Source organism: Caretta caretta, chromosome 9 (assembly GCF_965140235.1).
Source record: "Caretta caretta isolate rCarCar2 chromosome 9, rCarCar1.hap1, whole genome shotgun sequence".
Taxonomy (NCBI): domain Eukaryota; kingdom Metazoa; phylum Chordata; order Testudines; family Cheloniidae; genus Caretta; species Caretta caretta.
Genome location: NC_134214.1, coordinates 75,688,861 through 75,703,349, shown reverse-complemented (window position 1 = coordinate 75,703,349; position 14,489 = coordinate 75,688,861). Strand labels below are relative to the sequence as shown.

Sequence of the window (14,489 nt, the reverse complement as noted above, 5' to 3'; positions counted from 1 at the left end):
CATGAGGCCATGGAAAGATTTTTTAAAAACTTTTTTCCTCCTCCCTCACCAGTTAGAGTCATAGATAAATCACAGATGCTGACAGTAAAGATTAATAACAGATGACACAGTAAATCAAAAAGTTAACGAACCCAGGACCCTCTTCACAACAGGCAAACACTTAGCTTGGCTCTGCAGGATGTGGAGTCCCTCCTGCAAAGTGCTCAGCACTGTCATCTGTTAACCTGTTTAAATTTTGACTAGACCTCTTTCTGCAAGACATGCTAGTGCTCACATGGAAGTTTTAGGCTTTACAGCTGCATGAAATTTGTCATAGGAATACTTTATTCACCAAAACAGGAAGTTTCAGGGTGACCAAAACTTTTTAATGGATTTAGGTTGAATTTGGCAAATAGTTTTGGCTGAATGAAAAATGAAAAAATGCATTGTATTTTTTAAATCACAATGAACTGTTTTGACATTTTTGAAATATCATGCTTTGATTGTTCATTTGGAAATGACATTTTCTTTCTAAATTTAGCTAGATTTGTTTGAATTATTTGCAAAGGGTACAAAAAAACCCACCTGAAAATGTAACATAGTAGAATGAAAAAAAAAATTTTGGATCAAACGAAATATTTTGTTTATCCTGAAATGTGTTTAAAAAATTCTTTAGGTGAGAAAAAAATAAAAAAATCAGTTTCAATTAGACTCTAAATGTTCCCCCCTCCCTCCCCCCCGATTTTTTCAGTTTGGCCACCAAACTGAAAAAATCAATTAATTGTGGCTTTTTAATAGACTTGAGGCAGAAATTACTGGGTGAGGTTCTGTGACCTGTATAATGCAAGAGGAAATGCAGGTCCCTTTGGCCTTAAAATCTATGAATATGTGACAGGACTGGAATCGTTAACATAGCTTGTCTGTTGGTAAATAAAGTTTTTGGGCTGCAAACAGGTACAGAGTTTTTCACAGGCAGTGGCTTCACATATTGAAAAGAGCAAAAGAGCTGAGGAGAGAGACTGGCCCAAAGAACTCTTCTCCCTGGAAACAAGTCAGGATTCAGTGCCGCGGGAACTGCGTTGCTATGCTAATTTTGTGTTGACGTGGGTGATGCTGTTCAACAGCAAATTTTCAGCACAGGATAAAAGATATATAACTAGAAAACGTGCTGGTCCTTTGAAAAGTTGCTGTATTGTGAAGAAAGCCTGATTTGTGTGTGTGTCATTATGCTGCAGGGAATGACCATCCGTCCTCTCGTTGACTTATTAGATGTGAAGAGAAAAAGAGAAAGTGCGCCCACAGTGGGAGAACAGATTCACATCCGGGTAAGTGGCTCAGCAATTTATGCCTAGCCAAAGGGTGGGTGTGATTGCAGCATTTCAATTTGGTTTGCTAATAGGCCCTGATCCTGCCAAGCAAATTGGCTGTGAGGACCCTTCGGCCCTTGCAGAGTCCTATTTAGTTCAGCGGGGGTTTCTGAATGCAGATTCCTTTCAGGCTCAGGGTCATATGAAGGTAGTAAGCTCTGCTATTCTTTATTTGTATTGCAGTAGCACACAGGGACCTGATCAGGGTGCCATTGTGCTAGATGCTATACCTTCCCCAAAGAGTTTACAGTCTAACCTAACCTGGTCCTTTCCGCCTGTCTGGAAGGGATCAAGGAGGCAATGGGGGGAGGGGGCGCTTTCCTAATTGGGGAATGACCCGGCATTGGTGCCCTGTGCACCAGGCACTAGCCCCAGCTCTGGACCTAGTGGTAAGAAGTTAGCATATAGGCTTAGTTGTAGCTCTGTTTTTTGTGTTTCTATGGGGGTTCTGGCTGGCCACTAATAATCACCACATGCTAGAAGGACACCCTGCAAAAGAAAAGAGCTGACACCAAAGGAAAACACAGCCCCAAACGTGGTCAGAGCTCTGAGTTGCGGGGACTGGCTGGGACATGATAGCAAGTCGAGTGGTAATGTATATGGATATATTCATATACATGGCAATTACATCTCTCAGCTTCGATCCCTCAGCAGCAGCCTGCTCCAAAGCCCGCTGAAGTCATTGAAAAGACTCTCATTTGATTCATGCCACAGAAGTAAGAGCAATTAATCCTATTCTTGGGATGAAGATACTCCTGACACAAAGAAGGGGTCCTGTGTAGTAATTTTCCATGTCCAGCATTTGTTGTAAGTCAGCTTTAGCCCACATAAGCACAAATATTCACCCCCCCACACAAAAATATACATTGGAAATGCCCACTTTAAAGGCTTTGCAAACATAGGCTGGGCAGAGGCTGAGAAGTCCCTTCACCTGGTTTATGCAGAACAGCTACCACGCTGTTTGCTGCCCTGCTTGTGTGCACAGGTTCTGCACAAATAGCCCGCAAAGAGTTGTCACGTGAGCCCCAGAGCAAGGCCGGGCCCCGAGGAAGTGGTAAATCTAATTGGATGTTAATTTGTAGCTTCAAATTGCAAGGGATTATCACACTCGAAAAACCAAATGTACATTGTTTCCCTAACACAGCAGTACAGAGTTCTAAACTAATTTAATTTGGTGGACTTGGCTCACTTCCTATTTGAGGTTAAGTATCAGCCATTTCTATGAGCCTTTATGTAATTGGAAAACTTTATTTAGTGTGTTTCAGCACTGGTAGATCTGAGTTGGTGTAATATTAACAGTTTCTAAAATGTGAGAGGTGAAAGCACTACAATTATAAAGATAACCTCCCTGAGGTCACTTTTAAACAGCTACACGAACAAGAGAGGAAACAGGCACAGAGAGGCTAAGAGACTTGCTCATAGTCAAGCAGCAGATCAGTGGCAGAGTCCTCAGTAGATCCCATAAGTTTACATTCCCTGGACAGTTCCTTTATCTACTGCATCTAGGACAAAATGGGATACATCCTCAGCTGTGACAAATTTCAGCTCAGAGCAGCTGTAGGGAATGGGGAGGACACTATGGTGGCTTTACACTTGGCCCAATCTCAGGGCTGGTCTAAGTTCCCATGTGGTTGTTATGCCAGCTGGGGATTGCTCGAATGAAGTGTGCTTTGGACAAGCTCCCAACTACCTCTGATATGCCCTCACACTAAGGGGCCAGGTAGGGGTGATGTAGAACTGGCTACACCAGCTACTCGGACAGAGGATTCCAGCATGCCAAGGGACTGCTCAGCTGCCCATTTAGCATAGTTTAGAGTACCTTTGTACCACTGCAACAGCCAGAGAGTCTGCAGTGTGGACCAGAATCTAGCGCACTGTGTCCTACATATCACAACAAATAGGATGTTTAAACATCATTTGGAATCTAGTCCATTTAAAAACCTGAGTCGGTAGCAATTCCAGGTAGTACCCTTGTTTCTGAGTCTCACTGCCAATACTGATGGTATTACAAACACAAATGAAACAAATAGGGGAATTGGTATACAAGGAAAACAGCTCATGAAAGTACACAAAATGCTGCCAAACTCGCCCATGAAACAAACTGGAGAGGCTTTGTTTTCTCTCTGGTCATGGCAGTGGGATATTTTACTAGGCAGTGTCCTTGAAGCATTTTGTCAAAGGTAAAGTATTAGTTATGAATAGAATTTTGTTATGGCAAAGCATTTTTACCTGAGTACTAATTCCTAAGGAATATTTCTTTTCTCTTTTTGACAACAACAACAACAACAAATAAAATGAAAACACAGGTGTTTGCTCTGAAAGCACTTGTAGGAAACAGGCTTGGCATTTTCCCAATTAGTATGTATTACAGAGCTTTGTCTAAGGTTAATGGAACAGTTCAATAGGCTGAAGAGGCTTTTCCTATAGCAAACAGGAACCACTTCCTTCTTTTGTTAGAGCATGAATGGTAAATCATCTCTAAAGATGTGTTTATTGGGTAATGTGAGCTGAAAATAGCTATGTGCTAATTAAGTAGACACGGTAACGATACAGGTAGCTAGAAAGCAGGCACTGAGGAACCCAGAGGAAGCTTTCTTCCTTTAATTTATTTCTTAAGAGGGGATAATTGTAATGCTCTGCCTGGGATCCCTTTTTACCATTTTGACTGAAAGACACAATTTAGGATTTTTAAAACGAAATATTTGCAGTGTTAGTGTTATAACAAGCGGGCCTAATTCTGCAGTCCGTAGACAGCCTGAACTTTTGCATGCAAGAATGGAAATGGATACCCATAAATATGAGTAGATGTGCCGATCTGCTGCCTTGGTGGATCAGTGACCGCTCTGTGACAGTGGCTCCGAGTGAACTTCACTCCATCAGCAATGGTGATGCACAGTCACAAATGGAGAGCTTCCTATTCCTGCCTTGCTGGCTTGGCCTGGCTGCCCCGGCATCTTCCCATTGTTCACCTTTTTCACTAAAAGCTTCCCCTGCAAGCTGTCCACCCTTCATGTTGCAGCATGCTCTCCCCCACCTCCACTTTTCCTTCCCCACCAATCCCTATTTCTTGCTGTTTCCTAGCTGCCAGCTCTCCCTAGTTCTAACTCCCCACAGGCCAGCACCCTTTGAGAAAGAACTGCCACTCCCTCTTGACAGCCTGCCCACTCCTCCCCTCCCAACACCTTTCTAGCCAATGTACAGAATGTCTTGTAGCCACCCTACACTGGGGATCAGTTGCCTGTCAGCACCATACTGCTGGTGCTGTACAAATAATAATAATTAATACCTTCCTGTTAATGATTCTGGCTTCTGATCCTTGCTGATCTGAAGGCAGAAAGTGTAAAGACGGGCCAGAGATGTAGTATCTGTTGACATCCCCTAAGATATAATGGGTATATGATTCACCCAATTCACTTACTTATCCAAAAATCCTGGAGGGAGGTGTTATACCAATAAAATAAAAACCAGCAGGATCTTATTAAAGGGGAAAAGGCAAAATGTCACATTTATTGTGAATACAGAAAGAATCATAGTAAGCAGTTAGTTATAGCTATAACATTCCATTCAATTTCATATTTATTCACATATTCATTCACACACACACACACACACACACACACACAGGTTCTGCAAGGTTGTTATCATAGTTACCAGCCTTAGAGTTGCTCATGCCAAGCCACTGGCCAGGTGGCCTGGACATGAGGAGGGAGCAGGGCCTTGTCAGATGCTCATCTGATGCTCCTGGAAGTTGGTTTGCAGAATCAGACCCCAAAGTTCTCACTTTCTAGAGTCCATTTTTATAGGAATTTCTTCCTATGCCAGTCTATGGGAATTGCTTCATCATGCTGTTGCTGAATCAATCAGCAGATAGCACACTCCTGACGGCTCCGTGCTGCCAGATGTTATCTTATTCTTTGGTTCTCCCATTCTTGAGGCTGTTGGGTGGATTCCAGTCTGCCCCCAAAGGTCCTCTGGTTATTTCCACTTGACGCCTTCTTCAGCCGTTGGACACTGGATTCTTAGGCTGGCACCTCCCTGATCATTCATAGAATATAGAATATAGAATATAGAATATCAGGGTTGGAAGGGACCTCAGGAGGTCATCTAGTCCAACCCCCTGCTCAAAGCAGGACCAATCCCCAATTTTTGCCCCAGATCCCAAATGGCCCCCTCAAGGATTGAACTCACAACCCTGGGTTTAGCAGGCCAATGCTTATCCACACCAAGCATCGATCCACATACATCCTCTATCTCTATTTTAATCACAATTGTTAACAAAGCGAGATGAATACAACAAAAGGGCGGGGAGTCTTTGGGGGCTGTTTCTGTTGTTACAGAGTATTGCTTTGAGTCTCTCTCTGTGTGAGTAGTTGTTACAGAGATTTGCTTTGAGAACAGACTCTGTCTTAGAATGTACTAACACAATTAGCAGCTTGCAAGTATCACACATAGAGGGAGAGAAACAGTACCGAAAACCAAGAGACCTCTTAATTAGTAATACCCTGGAATTTAAACTATGGGGAATCAAACTCATTTGTGATTTTAATACAGAACTTCTTTAATATGATCCAACAGAGGTGGGGTTGGGTATTTGTTACTCAAACTAAACTCAGCCTGGGAGACCAAGTATTGTCTCGTTAGCATTGACTACCACTAGCTAAAGGGAAAAATGAAGCCCTATAAATGTAATAGGAGAGAAATGAAAAGGAAAACTTCTGTGGCATCAAATGTCATGGACTCCCACTCCCAAACCACCTTTTAAAGGTCCTGGTTTGATGGGCAAAAAAAGTGTGCCTCTCAGGTGTGTTAGCTTAGTTGAGTTAGTTTAATGTGACAGGGTTTGTCTAGAATTACCAGGGGATTGAAGTACGGTGCTTGATCCACTGACTGTGGATATAGCAGGTCTAGTGAAAACCTGCTAAATTGACCGCCGATCGTTCTCTCATGACTCCAGTACTCCACCTGACCGAGAAGATATAAGGTAAGTCGACGGAGGGTTTCTCCCGACTACCCAGTGTGGTGTAGACACCGCAGCAAGTCTACCTAAGGTACGTCAACTCCAGCTATGTCAGTGGCCCATCAGGGTAATCTAATTGCGGACTGCAAGACATTTTGCTGACATTGACCGCCCACAGGCATGGCCCCCCACCACTCCCAGTGGCTGTGATTCACCATTCCTGGTCAATGGGAGCTGCGGGAAGCGGCGGGCTGCGGGGACATGCTGTCTGCCGCTTCCCACAGCTCTCATTGGCTGGGAACAAAGAACCTGTCTGCGGATGGTCAACGTGAGCAAAACATCTTGTGGCCTCCAATCAGATTACCCTGATGGGCCTCATCCGCCCCGTGGGTCGCAGATTGCCCACCATTGAACTACGTTATTCACGTAGCTGGAATTGTGTAACTTAGGTCGACTTAGCTCTGTAGTGTAGACCTGCGCTGAGAAGCCCCTGCGCTGAGAAGCCCCAGTAAGGTGCAGTCTGACACATCTGAAGCCATGTTAGGTTGCTGTGTTGTAGCCTCAGGGGAAGTCAAAGATTGGAGGAGGCTGGTTTAGCGAGCACTGACACATGATTAACACCTACTTGCTGAAAGCTTAGCATATCCCTGTGTGCAAAAGGAGATTTCTCTAATTAGAGCTGGTTGAAGCTGCACAGGAACAATTGTATGATGGGGGTAATGAACAGTGGCATAGCAGAGTCTGCTGCCTGTTGTACTGGTGACAACAGCGGGGGAGGCAATTTGGGACATTCAGGAGACTTTTTAAGGTTGAAAATTTCCCTGTTCAGAATATTTAACATAGAAATAAGCCGCTTGTGTTTAAGACGCAATGTAGTCATTGATTTTATTTTGCAGCATGGGGGTATTTATTATTCCAGGAGAAGCTCCAGCCCTGTGTAGTCAGCACCTATGCACCAAATATGTCTTTCTCCTGAAACACGTTGCTCTCCAAACATTCAGTATGAACTTCCAGTGTTTTTCAAGTTGCACTATGCAGGGCATGCAAGGCATTGGCCAACCTGCATGTATCATAAAAAACATGTAACATAAAAATCATGTCCCTCAGTGATTATTCTCTGCTTGCGCACACTTGAAAGAAAGAAGCCAAATCACTCATATTTTAGAACCAAGGAATAAGCATGGATGATTGAATGGGGAATTATGCAGACAGCTCCTGTTCTTGTTTACTGTTTACTGCACCTAGCTGAAAATGTCCTCCATTTTGTCTGCTGGCTTTTGATATTATCCAACAGAGTTCGTTATATATGCAATAATAAACCAGTGTATAGCAAAATCCTCTCTTCTGTTTAGTTCTTGGATCATTTGCTGGCTGGCATAGAAGATATATCTGGACACTGGGGACAGTATTACTGGAAAGACAAGTAAGGATTTGCCAAAAATACAACTATGTACATGTTTGGAAAAAAAAGAGTCTGGTTTCTGTTTCTGTACGGTTCCACCGGGGATAGCTGAGCTTCATTCATCCATGTGTCATAAAGCAGATGACAGCCACAAACAAAGAGGGACAGCTTTTCTTTTCTTTCTTTAAGCTCAAAAGGTGGGACCAAATCAGAACAGACTGTTCCTCGTCCCGTCCTCCCCCAATTTGGATGTCATCCATGGTGGTACTTCACTGACAGAGGGCTCTTTTCTTCTCTTCCCAAAACCTTCCCCCTCAGTCAAAACAAAAACATGGAGATGTTGTAAATGAAGGGCCCAGGTGTCATGTCAACACCCTACATAACACTTGTTGCTTCAAGGATTGGTCTGTTGGCACATTCCTGTGTTGTGCTGATTAGAACCCTGACCCTGCAAACACACACATACTTAACTCGCCACATTTGAGTAACCCCACTGACGCTGAAGGGGTCATGCACATGCGTAACATTAAGCACACCTGGAACAGTTTTCAGGGCTGGAGCTATAGCCCTTCCTTCCCAGGGAACCAGCCCTTCCCGATCGGGTGCACTGGTTTGATATGGCAGGGACTCTGCCACAGGGCTTTCACCACTTGGGCTCTTTCATACACTGGTGAGACAAAGTTGGGACAAGCGACAAAAAATCATATTTCTCATTTACTTTGGTTTTAAATGGTCCAAATAACAAAGAGGGACTAGCGTGCACCAAAGTAAAGACTAAAATGCTATCCTGAACCAGGGTTTACCTCACTAGAAATAGCTAAATCTTAGACTATTGATGTCCTTCCAGTGTGCTCAGTATCTCTTGGTTTGGCTATTTGTATTATTTTTGTTTCTTCTTTATTTTAATTTTATATATATGGGTGTTTCATGACCACTTTTTTTGCTGTATTACTGGGAATGTGGGGACACAGACTGTAGCTCATTTTTGATCCTGTTAAGAATTTTAGTTTTGGTTTTAATGGACCATGCATTTCCTTTAAAAATAAAAACTAAAGGCAAAGACAGAAAACATGGGATGCCCTATCCAGACTTGGAGATCCAGTATTTGACATACTCAAGTGCAATATGAAAGAATTAACCATAGCAGAGTCACTACTATGCTATTTTAGTACCGCTAGTCATGTGATAAAATGTAAAGATATGTGTTTTTATGAGGAGGTACAAATACAGCGGTATTATTAGTAGGGCTGTCAAGCGATTAAAAATTAATCTCGATTAATCACGCGATTAAAAAAAATCAATTGCGATTAATCGCATGGTTAACTGTGCTGTTAAACAATAATAGAATACAATGTATTTAAATATTTTTGGATGTTTTTGATATTTTCAAATATATTGATTTCAATTACAACCCAGAATACAAAGTGTACCATGCTCAGTTTATATTTATTTTTCATTACAAATATTTGCACTGTAAAAAACAAAAGAAATAGTATTTTTCAATTAACCTAATACAAATACTGTGGTGCAATTCTTTATCATGAAAGTTGAACTCACAAATGTAGAATTATGTATAAAAAAACCTGCATTCAAAAATTAAAAAATGAAAAACGTTAGCCCCTACAAGTCCACTCAGTCCTACTTCAGCCAATTGCTCAGACAAACAAGTTTGGTTACAATTTGCAGGAGATAATGCTGGCTACGTCTTGTTTACAATGTCACCTGAAAGTGAGAACAGGTGTTCGCATGGCACTATTGTAGCCAGCGTCCCAAGGTATTTAAGTGCCAGAAGCCCTAAAGATTCATATGTCCCTTCATGCTTCAACCACCATTCCAGAGGAAGCTGCGTCCATGCTGATGATGGGTTCTGCTCAATAACAATCCAAAGCAGTGAAGACGAAAGCATGTTCATTTTCATCATCTGAATCAGATGCCACCAGCAGAAGGTTGATTTTCTTTTTCGGTGGTTTGAGTTCTGTAGTTTCCGCATCGGAGTGTTGCTCTTTTAAGACATATGAAAGCAATCTCCACACCTCGTCCCTCTCAGATTTTGGAAGGCACTTCAGATTCCTAAACCTTGGGTCAAGTGCTGTAACAATCCTTAGAAATCTCATATTGGTACCTTCTTTTTGTTTTGTCAAATCTGCTGTGAAAGCGTTCTTAAAACGAACATGTGCTGGGTCATCATCCGAGACTGCTATAAGATGAAATATATGGCAGAATGCAGGTAAAACAGAACTGGAGACATACAATTCTCCCCCGAAGGAGTTCAGTCACAAATTTAATCAACACATTATTTTATTAACAAGCATCATCCGCGTGGAAGCATGTCCTCTGGAATGGTGGCTGAAGCATGAAGGGGAATACAAATGTTTAGTATATCTGGCATGTAAATACCTTGCAACACTGGCTACGAAAGTGCCATGCGAACACCTGTTCTCACTTTCAGGTGACATTGTAAATAAGAAGCAGGCAGCAGTATCTCCCGTAAATGTAAACAAACTTGTTTGTCTTAACAATTGGCTGAACAAGAAATAGGACTGAGTGGACTTGTAGGCTCTAAAGTTTTACATTGTTTTGGTTTTGAGTGCAGCTATGTAACAAAAAAATCTACATTTGTAAATTTGACTTTCACGATAAAGAGATTTTGCACTACAGTACTTAAATGAGGTGAATTGAAAAATACTATTTCTTTTGTTTATCATTTTTACGGTGCAAATATTTGCAATCAAAAATAATAATATAAAGTGAGCACTGTATACTTTGTATTCTGTGTTGTAATAGAAATCAATATGTTTGAAAATACAGAAGAACATCCAAAAATATTGAATAATTTTCAGTTGGTATTCTGTTGTTTAATAGTGCGATTAATCACAATTAATTTTTTTGAGTTAATTGTGTGAGTTAGCTGCCGTTAATTGACAGCCCTAATTATTACCATTATTGTTTGTTATTTGTTATTAGTTATCTTTTATCACTTCATATTAGGAATCTGTACAGTTGCATTTGTTGAACCTACAGCTGTTCTTTACATTTAAGGTTTAATTATATTTACTCCTCCTTCCTTTTGCTTGTCCAACTCTCCTCTTTCCTGCCAGTGCTCCTGCTGTAAGTCATCCTTGTGTTTAGATCAGTGAAGGGTTATGAATCTGAAAATGTAGCTTTTCCTTGTTTTTCTTGTAAATAATGTAAGATCAATGCTGGTTGGAACAGTGATTGAAGACTGTTGTGTTACTTTGAGGTATTGAAAAATCATGGACCATCCACTGAGATTTTCATAACAAAAATGCCAAATTTTCATTAAACATGAGGTAAATTGTATATACATGTGCATTTTGTTTTTGTAAAGAAAAAGACCTTTAAAGTGCACTGGTAATAATTTACCATGTTTTACTATTTGCTCTACAAACATGCACACCTAATTTCATGGTAAGGATTCTTGTATGTGTAATCTGACAGATCCTTCTTTTGTTAAGAATGACTGTTTTTGGAATGACCACTAGAGGGTGTTGAAAACGCTGTCTGCTAAGCAACTCAGGACTGGCTCTTTCTGAACGTACAGTACCTAGTACCTGAACCTTAGTACCTAGGCTAAATTGCTGGCTAGAGAGAGACATATGATGCCAAACAATGGCCAAACTTGAGTATCTGTACAGGTATGTGAAGTGAACTAGATCTCCTTCAAGTACTGAGCTGGGAGCTGCTTCGAGAGGGGATTCTGGAAGCTGCTGGACTGATCCCAGTCACTTCTGTTTGATCGAATGTAATAAGCAACGGTAATGGAGTTCACAATCATTTTGGCCCTTCGGAGGCATTTTATTGCATTACAAATTGCATTCTGAGAAGCTCTAACTTGCTTCATGTGCCACATTATAGAATTAATATAGAGCACAACCCTGTGCTCTTTGCACACCCACAAAGCAAGGTGGGCCGGACGGGGCTCTTGACCCACTAGTTGCTGGAAAGCAGATGTCTAAAGGAACAACAGCCAATCTGCCAGAACCAGTTCTGTGTCCTGGGGAGGAAAGAATGAGACAGTGCAATTTTGTTCAAACAAAGGTTCAGCACAGCAGTGTTTCATTTTTGTTTTCTTCAAGTCATGAGCATCACAGTATCAGTACAGCAGTGTTTATTTGTTTTTTGTTCCTGAACAGACTGGAATATTTCAACGGCAAGTATCTTCAGAAGTTCTTACTCCGAGAGTATGACCAGCCAAAATCAAGTATTGTGCTGCTCTACGAAAAGCTAGAGAGGAAACATGCCATTGAGCTAGTAGAAGCAGGGCAGTTAATTCATGAGCCGTCCCATACATCTTTGCTGTAAGTGTTTTCCTAGCCTGGTGTAATGACACAAATAGTACTTCAGAAAGGCTGATGGGAGGTTGATTCCCTGCTTGGGAGTCCTGACTGCAGGTGGGCTGTGTCCCTGCTTGTAACACAGACATTAGCATGTTTGTGGCATTAGGTAAAATATAAATGACTACATATTTTTTTAAATTGTAAAATTTGGTTGATATTTTCTTGTTTAACCATTTGAACCAGATTCAGTCAATCCATGTTTGATTTATCCATACTGTGAGATAGGGCCCTTGAAAGATTAAAGTGCTAGCCAATCCCCTGGCACGTAATGGTTGTATAATAACTTTATATCAGAACCCTTTAAAATCCTAATGGAAATTGTGGTATGATTTGGAGTAGCTGGGTCACCAGATCTGATTAGTTGTCTGCTTGGGGTGTTAACGCAGATAGTTAATCTCGCTTACAGGTGTGGAGGAGGCATAACCTGGAGGCAGGGAATGGGACATGGGCAAGGGACCCTCACACATATCAAATCTTAAAGCAGCATTTTCTGCAGGTCAACCTTTTGCAGCTGCAGCAGCTGCAGAGTGACTAAGCAGCGCAGCTTGTGGGCAGATGATAAGGGGGCCAGGTTGACCATGTTTCCTTGCAGATGCCTCTGCGTCCATTGGACGAGGACTAACCTTCCCTTCCGAGTGGATACTCAGGATCTGTGGGGTTGGGAGTCTGCACCCGCACATAGCCCACCCTGCCTGGAGGGCACAGTTACTTGGAAACCTGGCAGAGTTCCCTGCTCCCTTCGCCCCTCCTTGCTGGCTGCTCTGTGAGAAGAGATGGTGTAGCCCAGACAGATATAAAGAAAATGCTTTTGGTGAACAATCCCATTGCAGTGCCAGAGGAGCTAAGCTCTCAGTCTCTACTCCTGGCAGGGGTAGGTGTGTAACTCTCAGTGAGTTGTGCTGAGGTTGGACCTGAACAATCAACACTTACATGCATTTGGTGGCAAACTTTAAAATCATTGAAAAATTATGGAGAAAATAATGGCAAGTTTGGGCAATTATGTCAGAAATTAAAGTAACATGACTCTGATCCCATCTCCCCCTGACATTTCTGCTCTTTCATGGTTCTTGCTGTTCACCAATCCAATCTCCTTGTATTAGCCTATCTACTCAACAAACAAGCTGCTAATTGTAACTTCAGCTTCATTAAGTGCCTTTGCAATTTATCTCATGCACTACGCACTGATGAAGAACCCAGGTGTTTTCTTTGCAGTGACAGCCACAGGTCTGCCACAATGATCAAAGAATCGGACTCTCTGAATCCAGATGTGCTGGAGAATATACAGAAAATATTGGCAAGGAACCTATACAAAATAAGGAGAACAGTAAGGTTTTTCCACTCAAGCTACAGTACAGTAGTTACATGAATTGTAAAATATTATTAGTATGATTTTCAGCAGCATGCACAGATATTGGGATTATTTAGATGTGCTACTAAAGGTCTCCCTCTATGGAGAGCGAATAGTTGACTAAGCAAAGTGAAGACTAACACCCAGCTTGTTCCTCTGTTTGTCTGTCTGTAATGTGGAACTTTAGCTCTGTCCATCCTCCCCATACAATTTAAAAATGTTGACACCCTGAAAGAGAGAGAGAGAGAATGGTGGGGGGAAGAGGGATTGTATGTGCATGCAGAGCCCCTGGCAGGGTGGGAGGATGGGGGACTATGGTTTGGGGGCAAGGGAGGTAAAGAGAGGAAAGGGGGAATGAGAGGGCACACAGAGCCCCCGGCATGGGGTAGGAGACTGTGGTATGGGGGAAGGAGGGCATGGGGGACACATAGCCCTTGGCATATGGCAAAGGGGCAATGGAGAGGCACACAGAGCTCCTGTCATAGGGGGAGGGGAAAATGGGGGCCATACAGAACCCCTGGTATGGGGAGGGGGCGATGGAGGGATAAGGTGTTGGGTTTCAGGGAGTCCCTGAAAGAGAAGGGGATGGGAGGGTGGTGAGAGGGGAGTGGAGGGATGCAGGGTGCTCCTGGTGTGTGCAAAGAGTTCGGCCAATAGCAGCAACAGGTGTTTGACCCTATAGTAATAATTAAATGAAAAATGTTTTAAAGCTATTCAACAGTTTTGCCATGAAATGTTTACCCTTGGGTGCATAGGAAATCCTGCTGTTTGCAGAACAATTGCACTATGCTATACTATACTATAGTATACTATACTATCTAAGAACTGTTTATATGGTGGTATGTGGAGCTTTATCTCTTAAACGCAACTAAAGCCTTTGCTTTCTTGGCTTAGGCATGAAATGCCAAATCATTAGGAATGTGGCTAATATGGGTATCTTGGCACAGAGCTACCACCTTTTGTCTTGCTGCTGTGCTAAGAGATGCAACAAGATAAGGCTTTTGGGGAAACATTAAAAAGTGGGCGCAAAAGAATCAAGGTCTGGTTTTTGCTACCAGTCTGAAGCTGGAGTATGGCC

General features: G+C 42.2%; 1 protein-coding gene across 1 annotated transcript in view; it reads left to right on the top strand.

The window, feature by feature from the left end:
- The window catches only part of LOC125642842 (sodium/hydrogen exchanger 2-like), a 61,719-nt gene that overhangs the window by 31,303 nt on the left and 15,927 nt on the right, over window positions 1-14,489 (top strand). The window contains exons 6-9 of the mRNA XM_048864705.2: window positions 1,215-1,304; window positions 7,656-7,726; window positions 11,860-12,024; window positions 13,276-13,387. Coding sequence (XP_048720662.2) covers window positions 1,215-1,304; window positions 7,656-7,726; window positions 11,860-12,024; window positions 13,276-13,387 — 438 coding nt within the window. The remainder of the gene's footprint in view (window positions 1-1,214; window positions 1,305-7,655; window positions 7,727-11,859; window positions 12,025-13,275; window positions 13,388-14,489) is intronic.